The sequence below is a fragment of the Eutrigla gurnardus genome (assembly GCF_963514095.1).
Source record: "Eutrigla gurnardus genome assembly, chromosome: 20".
NCBI classification, from domain to species: domain Eukaryota; kingdom Metazoa; phylum Chordata; class Actinopteri; order Perciformes; family Triglidae; genus Eutrigla; species Eutrigla gurnardus.
The window spans coordinates 12,592,106-12,601,848 of record NC_139931.1 but is presented as its reverse complement, the minus strand read 5'-3'; the positions used below and the strand labels follow the sequence as shown (position 1 = coordinate 12,601,848).

Below are 9,743 nucleotides of genomic sequence, written 5' to 3'. Positions count from 1 at the left end.
TGTGTGTGTGTGTGTGTGTGTGTGTGTGTGTGTGTGTGTGTGTGTGTGTGTGTGTGTGCGTGGGTGCGTGCGTGTGTGTGTGTGTGTGTGTTGCCCTGCCTCTAACCCTGCTGACTAACTGCTGACAGTTTGGTTTTGCTCTGCTGTTTGTGTCTCTGCATGGTTGCTGTGTGGCATGGCTGTGGCTGGCTGCAGGGGCCGTACCTGGTGCACGGCGAGCAGAAGCGAGACGGGCCTCTGTCAGAGTGCGGTGGGAGCGGCACCCTGCATGACTATCAGACCGACATGGGAGGAAAACCTCAGCAGCAACAGCAGCAGCAGCAGGCGTACCTGCACTCCTCTCGTGGCCAGCTACGGGGAGGGAGCGGCCGGGGGCTGTCACGGCAAGACACCTTCGATTCGGAGACCCAGGGCAGCCGTGATTCTGCCTACACCGAGGCCGGCGACTCCTGCATGGACATTGAGACTGACCCCTACGAAGAGCCCGATCCCTACCGAGGGGGTGGGGGCAGCCGCCTCCACCTGGCACAGCATCACGGCAGACAGGCGTCCTGGGAAGACGAAGGGGCCGAGCCGGACCAGGAAAACCTGAACCACCCTCCAATGCCGAGCCAGACGCAGCCGCATGGACGTGCCAAGCTGAGGGAGCGCTACTGCCAGGACCCTGTGGACACTGGGGCCAACATGAGCCGCAACAAGAACCAGGACGACTGGGGAAGGGATGTCTACATCCGCTGAACACGCAGAGAGATTAGGGAGGGGGGGTGGGGGGAGGGAGTTCAGGTTTTGGGTTCAGAAGGAACTGAAGTATGGGTTTGTGTCCATGCCTGTCAGGCTAACAAATTAATCTGTTTACATCCCAGTACAATGTAAAGAAAAACATCAACTGCCAGATGCCATTCTCGTCAACTACTTGCAATTCAATTTATTTATGTTTAGAAGAATAATATTGGTCTGTTTTTTGTTTATTTTGTTAATACTGCATGAATATCATGGATTTCTATACTGACAGCACGAGGACAGTTATTGTTACGATTGTGAATCTCTGATTGTGATCTGTATGCCTCAATCTCTCCTTCGGTTGTAGACTGTGAAGGCTGGTAGAGCTGTAGTATGTCCTGTCTGTCCTCTGCAGTCTTAAACAGGGTCTAATGTCACCATCCCCATGTACAGTGTCAGGGTTTCTCGTTACCTTAATCTCACTCAGTGCTTGTGGATTTCTCCCATCGTGAGATCCAGAAATGATGAGTCTCTCACCTCCACATTCTTATCACCCAGACCTTAAAAAAAAAAATAAAGCTGGTGGAGAAGTTGCCATATTTTCACACAACAATGTATCTATGTTGCTACACTCGTGTGTCAGCTTGATAACAACAAAGAGACCACTCCAAAGACGTTAACTTCTTCCCTGACCTGGTTCAGCCACTGTACCCGACCGTACACTTCTGACCCAGTCCTCCCGGTTTTCCTTCCCTGTTTTTCCTCTTCCTTGTGGGTGCTGAGGGTGCCCGCGGTTATCATTTGTTCTCTGTTTTTTTCTAACATGGTGGAGATTTTCAAAGAAGCACTGCAGTTGTAGTTGTGTGAATGAAGTGTCCTGCCTTAGTCACTCGCACCTGAAAAAAAAAACACCCCTATTTCAAGAAAAAACTCCAATCACAAGTGCCGGAATGTCTCGCCAAGCCATGTCCACCACTGCCACGGTGGGATGTCTTAACTCTTGTTACACTCGTTTTCATACCATATCTGTGTCTCTTTGTGTCTGGTGGCTTCCCTGCACTGTAGCCCGTGCCGTCGCTCCAGCACGTCTCTCATGACGCTTTTCTTTGCACCAGCTTCGTTGTCTGTTTTTTCAGGGCTAATGGTTATATAAAAAGTACTTGTGTGTGCGGTTAATCACTTCCACCCAAACAACTAGCTTGTCTGATATTAAATGCCACTCTATTCTTACACTTGATTTCTGATTTAATTAGTGTTCTTTCTTTTTTTCTTTTTTTTTTCCTGTGAACATTTGCAATTTTTATTTTTATTTAAATTCAGTTCTTGTGAGAGGAGTATCAAGTGGGGTGGGGGTGAGGGGGATAGGATCATCTTTGGTCTTTTCTCAGTTATCTATAATGGAGATCCATGAATGTCTTTGGTGGGCTGCTTTGGCCCGCCCGTCTTCAGTTGAATAAATAAATATTAAATAATGATCAGTAAATAATGTTATTGTTGCGTTATCGCAATTGTTAAAATGTATCATTGGTGCCTGATTGTAGCTACATTTTGCTTTTTCTGCCTTTCATTTTTAATCTGTGGATAAATTCGTATTTTAATTAAAAATTTAATCAGAAATGACGATGTGTCACTCATTTATATGGTGAGTTGTGAAGACAGATGTCAAAGAAAGTTCCCTTTTTATGTCTCTCATTGCAAAGAGATGTGAATACAGGGGAACCCATTTCATACATTGTATAAGCTTTTTTTCCTTCTTGAGATCATCATTATTTCAGTTTTACCTCAAAGGATGATCACATGCTGTAACATAATATGCCACCCTGCCTGTAGAACACGTCAACAGAGCTTGACACAGAAAAAGAAAATGTTCTAGGACTTGTTTCCTTATCTGCGTGTTCACAGGAACGATTAACTCCTAAACACTCCTCTCTAATTGCAGCACATTTGTTCACAGCTGCTGAGTCTTAAGGTCATGGAAACAAAAACACTGATGTTCAAGTGCAGCTGTATCCAGGATGTGGTTTTTATGTCTCGTCTTTAGAAACTTGGTCATCATGGTTTCTATCCGGAACCTAAACGTGACCTGTGCTTCAGAGTTATTTAACTGTGATAATAAACCAGATAAGATGCAACAGTTTAGTGGAGGAAGCATTTAAATCAGCTGATGTTATGTTGGGAATTTTAGTCCATAAACAAATCTTGAAAAATATAAAATATACATATACTGAAACAAATACATCTCACATTCACTCATATGTCCATGCGTCCACACAAGTTAATTGTGTGTATTACAGGGTGAAAACAGAACAGCAAAACCTCCAGTAGAATCGGACATATTCCACACACAAAAAATAAAGAAGAAGAAAACAATGATTTCACTGTGAGTCTGGGAAAGGAACCAAAAGTAAAAATAATACCCGTTGGAAATGCCAGGGGATTCCTTTTCATACCCAGTTTTGCTTTCTGCTGCTTCATTAGAAATCCCCTTTGATACAGAGAGGGGAAGGAAGCGTCCTTTCCATACATGGACAGGACATGACGGTCGTCGGTTTGACGGAGGGAACGCTCGTTGTATGTTGCCTTTAAGTGCTCCTGGATTAATACTGACTTCTGATCTGCGCGGACTAACGTAAAATTTGGATTTGTCTTTGAAACTGGGTACATGGACCTAATAGATAAGCTAATAATAGAATAAACAGGTGGCAGCTGGACTTTTAATGTTGGCAGAAATTATTTTTTGAGGTGCTTGTAGGCCAAATTTGTTTCTATGTTGCACCTCTACTTTTAGACAATTTGTTTATACTGACTGTTTGTTTGATAGTTTGTTTAGATATATTTTAATATATCATTTTAAATTAAAAATCGACATTTTAATTCCATGTTTATGAGCTAAGGGGGTCTATGTAGAAAACCATTATGCATCACTGCTATAAATAATTGACATTGACTCTGGGATGCATTTCTCATTTGGATATATGATGTGATAAATATCAAGTTATATATAAGTCGCAAAACTGTGGTACCTTTAGTTTAAATCATCACTTTCTTGACTGTATAAGGTATTTCAGCACTGTGTGGCTTTAGCTACAGTAGGTGTAACTTGCCGTGTTTACCTATTCTGAAGGGTCCCTCCTGTGCGTTCAGGCATTCCCCAACGCACGTGAACGCACCATTACTGTCACTGGAACAACTCGCCAGAAGCGCCGCCCACTGACGCCATGAAGTAGAAAGCGATATCAGATGAAGGAATGCTGCTTTGTCCGTCAGTCGGCACCAACGGTTGTCAGATACTGAAGTTTGTCTCCACCGGGAGCGTTTATTGGAGTTTTGCTGTTGCTGAAGTCGTCTCTGACCACTAACACACCTGTTGGACATGGGGTTTGTTCTGACGAAGATGATGGCGGTGTTCGGTGACAGAGGTAAACTTCATCTCTCACACTGGTGTACCTTTCATTATTCATGAGGGTTGTAGATGTCATTCAGTCACGTTGAGCCAGTATCGGAAGGTTGTCGGGTCAAGTCCCCGCTTGGACCGTGCATGAAGTTTTGACTTGTAGCTGTAGAGTTGCCACTTCACCCCCCGTGGCCCTTGAGCAAGGCACCTGACTCCCAAACTGCTCCCCGGGCTATGTGTTGTCCTAAAACTAGGATGGGTTTAATGCAAAGGCTTAATGTCACTGTGTGCTACATGTTAATAATGCAAATACATTTGTATATTTACTTTTTTACTTTATTTACTCCAATACACTCCCTTGTATTTCTTTATCCATCTCTACACAAATATGCTTTTATTCTATTCTGACTTATTTACAGTAAAACTAACAGTGAAACTAACATTGCTGATGGTTGATGAGCGGTACATGAGACCTGGTATTATTGCTATGCAGTGATGTAATAACTTCAGTTTGGATAACAAATGTTACTCTACAGTCCTGCCTGGTCCTTTATCTTATCTGTGTGTTCATTTGTCTAATGAAGCACTGAAACAAATTATGCAACTCAACATTGGAGTGTGTGTGTGTGGTTGTTTTTTTTCTTCAGAGCACAAAGTCATCATTGTGGGTTTGGACAATGCTGGAAAGACAACCATCCTCTATCAATTGTAAGTGACTCGGCTGCTTTCTGAGGCAAAATTGTGTAAAATAACTATAAAGTCTGGAAGATCTGGATTTAAAATGTCTGTTCCCCCCACAAACAGTCTGACAAAGGAAGCTGTGCACACATCACCAACCATCGGCAGCAACGTTGAGGAGATCACCGTGCGTAAAACGCACTTCTTGGTTTGGGACATCGGAGGACAGGAGAGCCTTCGAGCCAGCTGGTACTCGTACTACGGCAACACAGAGGTACGGATCACTTTCTATCTTCAGTACAACTACACATGCAGCACAAAACAAAGGACGCTGAAACTTATTTCATAGGTTAAAAATAAATCAATGAAGTCAGAAACATGAGATTTTGCTGATACGTTTATCTAAAGTTTTTATTTAGCTGATATTTCTTGGTCCTTTGTTCCCCAAACAACTCCTAGCAGGTTGATATTGGGAGTTGTGGAATTAGATATTCAAGAATAAAGTCAGAAACAGAAAGCTTTCATAGGTTTGTGCTAACTAATCCATTCTGGCTTTTTGCTATCAAACCATGCTCCCTCTATTGATAAGTTACTTATCACTGTTAGCGTTACATAATCATTTGAGATGTATATATATATATATATGTGTGTGTGTGTGTGTGTGTCTGTGGCAGACATCTTGTGCCCCCTGCTATAAATACAACTGATAACACAAACTCTGAAATATGAGATAACCGTTGATTTTGTTGCTAAAAAACTGATTTAGTGATGTGTTGTGGTTCTCTCAGATTGTCATTCTGGTTGTGGACAGCACCGACCGTGAACGCCTCACTGTCACCAAAGAAGAACTGCATCGAATGCTCGCACATGAGGTACAATCCAGCTGCTTTGACAGATGTGTTAATTCAAGATCCTTTGTTAGTCCCACAAAGGGGACATTTCCAAAAATGTAAATAATACAAAAAACTAAAGTGTTAGCATCAAAATATACGTACCCCAAGTAAAATGACTGATCATGCAGAATGGTCCATTTCAGAATATACTAGATTATAATTATTGATGCTTTCTAATCCTATCTTAACCTTTAATAATACATTTAATTCATTGGTTGATTCAATTTTGTCTGATAAATATCAATCCACAAAGAAACGCAGTGGGGTAAAAACGTGTAGAAGTGTAAAGAAGAAGTATAAAGTAAGTTAAAATACTTGAGTTAAGCACAAGCACCTCAAGATTAAAGTACTGTTGAGAAATTGTACTTCCAGCCTAATTGGTTTTCACGAATCGACGTCAAACACTATTGTTATTAAGTGAAACTGCCCATGTTAACTATTCGTGTGATGTCTGAGGAACACTCCTGCTTTCAGAGTGACTAATTGCACCACAGGTTACAAACCCGTGACGCATCACAATGAGGAAGTTTCACTCAGACCGCTTGAGTCAGCGTCTTGACGTGCCTGAATATTCCGCTGAGCTTGTTGTTCTCTGTTCCCAAAAATTCACGCGGGGACATTTTTGGGTTTTCCAATAGAAACGTTTCTACCCTATAAATATATATCAATACAGGAAGCAACATTGGTAACCCGTCTTCCCGTCTTTTAGGATCTACAGGACGCGGCCGTTCTCATTTTGGCCAACAAGCAGGATGTAAAGGGCTCGATGACGGCGGCAGAGATCTCCCAGTGCCTCACACTCGACTCCATCTCATCACACTCCTGGCATGTTCAAGCCTGCTGTGCCCTGACGGGAGAGGGGTGAGTCTTGACACGCTCTGTCTCCTTGTCTGCCATCATCATTGTGTACGAGTCGACTGAAAATACCTTTACCTGCTGTAATAACCACTTCTTGTTACTCAAAAATGCTTCTTTTTTCCCCTTCCCTCTCCCAGTCTACCTGCCAGTCTGGACTGGATGAAGTCGCGGGTTGTGCCAAACTAGAACACGCTGCTGTGGATCAATCGTCCTCGAACCAAGCTAAACCTCGAAAAGGCACTGCAGAGGCCACGCGCCAGGATTATTAACAGTGTTTAGGGGCAAAGTCCTGTGGACAAGGCGTCTGATAGAGCCTGCCTAGCCGCACCTACAGGCTGACTTACCCAGCTGTGTGAGGCCTCAGGGCCGGATGGGCAACAGAGAAACCTGGGTGTACTTGGGCTACACAAAATATTCGTAAATTCGTACTTTTGCAATATTCAAGAACCGCTCGATTATATTTTTTTAATGTGATTTTTCTTCTCAGTTGCGGTTATGAAGACGCACACCGTTAGTCCTTCAGTAACACATGTACCTTGTTTGTTAGGCATCCTACCAGACCAGTAATATCACATTCCACTCTGGGCTCAATGGAATTCTGTCCTGTAACTGGGGTTAATGACAGGACGTCTTACTTTATTGAAAGTAGTGACTACAGTATCATTCATTCATTAATTACTAGCACCGAACAAGTTGTCCCAACGGTATTATGACCTAGATTTTAGGCAGAGACATCACAGATTGTCACCGAAGCCATTTTGACATTGTCATAAACACAGGTGTAATTAATAATATTTAATTATAACACTGTTTCATTTAGGTGGGTCAGGGCCCTGCTATTGTGAATGTTGGCTCACTGGAATGACCCACTAAATAGAATGGGGTCATTACACCTGTGTTTACCCTTTATGTCAAAATAGCCACTGTGAACAGATCCTGCTGATCACACTAAAGCATACGTTTCCAGGTAAAGTGTTGTTTTCCCTCATATCTCAATTGTTTTAGGTAAATCTGGTGCTCTTTCATTCCTCCTGTGCCTACACATTCTGTTTTGAGAGTGACAATCATGATCTTAGTTTGACCTTTTGATTGGTGATTCTTGACACCGATGACTTTCTTTCTTACTTTTACCTGTACTACTTCTGATGCAACCAACTTTAATACCTCAGTAGTTACGAAACAGTGACAAACTGAGTTGAGTAACTGCCTACATGAAGCTTTAAGCCTCTATCGTGGAAGACTTTGACACAATAACTGCAAAGAAACTGTAAAGCAAATGCTGTACCACCTGTGGCCTCATAAATTGTGCAGTGTTTGGATACAAGTCCTGAGCACCTGATGCAATTATATTGTATGCCACTGAACAACAGGTCCAGTTCTTTTTTTTTTTTTTTTTTTTTTTACGACCTAAACATATTTAGTAATTTATTTTTAGAAAACAAAGCTCTTGAACTAGTTACCGTATAATACAGTAATTTCCTGAATAGGAAGAAGAGCTAGCTGCTAAGGAGTTATATTTGAAAAAATATATATTGTATTGTGCAATTTGTGTGAATAAATATTATTATTACAAATATGCATTGGGTGTGTTATCTATCATGCAGCTTTGTTTCAACAAGTGATACACAGTGTACTACAGAAGGCGGTACATACAGTGACAGTACACAGTGACAGTCATGACAAAAATACCTGGGTATTGTGCCAACACTCGTATTCACACCAACTGGTTTTGCCAGCAACAAAGGAGTAACTACGTAGATTGAACACGAGACTCTAGTGTTAGTCACTCTAGTGAGAGTATGCTTAGCTGGATACTACATATGCTTAGTATATTCATTTCTCTGCCCGTTTGTCACATGCTTGGTGAAGGGGAGAAAAACCATACAGTAGGAATCGCGTACTTTCAATGGTAGGTTTAAAAAAAAAGTGAAACGGAAAAAACAGGGGGCATCCGGATTTGAACCGGAGACCTCTTGATCTGCAGTCAAATGCTCTACCACTGAGCTATACCCCCACCTGCCCGCACAGAGTAGTGTGTTCGCTATTTGTCCATGAGGACACGCGTGATGGGACTTTCGCATTGTATCGGGCATAGACTTTTGATTTCACTTTCGCCTATTAAGATTTGATTTAGTCGCTGAATCTACTTGTATTTACGAAAGCACGACGCTGGTTGATCGGTTGGGGGGAAATATTAGCCTTCAGTTGTCGCTACACGTACTGAGCTGTTGACCTACAGTCAACGTATTTAAAAAATAATGAAAGTTCTCCAAATTAAACCGTTTCTAACACGCGAAACAAACACGATCTGGTGCCCTTGTGGATGACGTAATGGGCAGTTGACAGCAATTTTAAGTAACGTTAGCCTACGTTAGCTTACTGTAGCCAGCAGCCCTTTGGTCGACGTATTCTTATCTGTGCTTAAGGTTAATTGATACTCTATATACTTAGACACTTCCACGTTAAACGACTACATCTCCCAGGTAAATTTACATTTTCTTTCATTCCACGTTACACACGTTACACATGCCAGAATTAGTTAGTAGATCCTTTGCAGATTTTAAATTATGAATACAAATATTAAATCAACTAATTTACATTTACATTAGTCATACTTTAACTTTGGGTACTTTAAGTATATTTTGATGCAAGTACTTTTGTACTTTTAGTTAGATAGTAGGAGTAGCACTTGTAACGGAGCATTTCTACAATGAGGTGTTTAAAGTAAAAGATCTGAGTACTCCTTCCACAACTGATTCAGTCTAACTAAGTCAAACTAAATATTCAACATATTTGCAACTGAAACAAGTGTGGTGTGTTCATCATTAATCTCTAAATTAAACTAACATTTTATTGAAGTACTCTGTTCTGGAACGTGTTTGCTGGATTGCCAGGGAGCCTAAATGATGCCAGGGTCCTGAGACTCTCTACACTGTGGGAGTTAGCCAGCCGGGGAAACCACTTCCCAGCTCACACAAGAAACATTGGTGGGGTGACTGCTGGCTATTACCTCCTAGGGGACTCCGCTTACCCCCTGCAGAACTGGCTCCTAAAACCTTTTCAGGACACCGGGCGACTGACAGACGAACAGCAAGTATTTAATAGTGTGTTTTGACCAAAAATAAAACCTTTTTGTATTTTGCAAATATGTCTCCACTTTTGTTCATAAATTTACCACGGTTATAAGGATTTACTGACAA

The 9,743-nt window shown here is 41.8% G+C and overlaps 2 protein-coding genes across 2 annotated transcripts; both read left to right on the top strand.

Annotated features, from left to right (window-relative positions):
- The first annotated feature begins 9 nt into the window (after positions 1-9).
- Positions 10-2,337, top strand: LOC311031691 (voltage-dependent L-type calcium channel subunit beta-1-like). The gene has a single exon (XM_084038110.1). The coding sequence runs from the start codon at positions 160-162 to the stop codon at positions 736-738; it is 579 nt and encodes a 192-aa protein (XP_083894236.1). The 5' UTR covers positions 10-159; the 3' UTR covers positions 739-2,337.
- A 1,640-nt stretch (positions 2,338-3,977) lies between these two features.
- Positions 3,978-8,121, top strand: arl5c (ADP-ribosylation factor-like 5C). Its single transcript, XM_084036254.1, has 6 exons — positions 3,978-4,139; positions 4,762-4,822; positions 4,919-5,066; positions 5,581-5,664; positions 6,395-6,546; positions 6,681-8,121. The coding sequence occupies exons 1-6, from the start codon at positions 4,094-4,096 to the stop codon at positions 6,727-6,729; spliced, it is 540 nt and encodes a 179-aa protein (XP_083892380.1). The 5' UTR covers positions 3,978-4,093; the 3' UTR covers positions 6,730-8,121.
- The last annotated feature ends 1,622 nt before the right edge of the window (positions 8,122-9,743 follow it).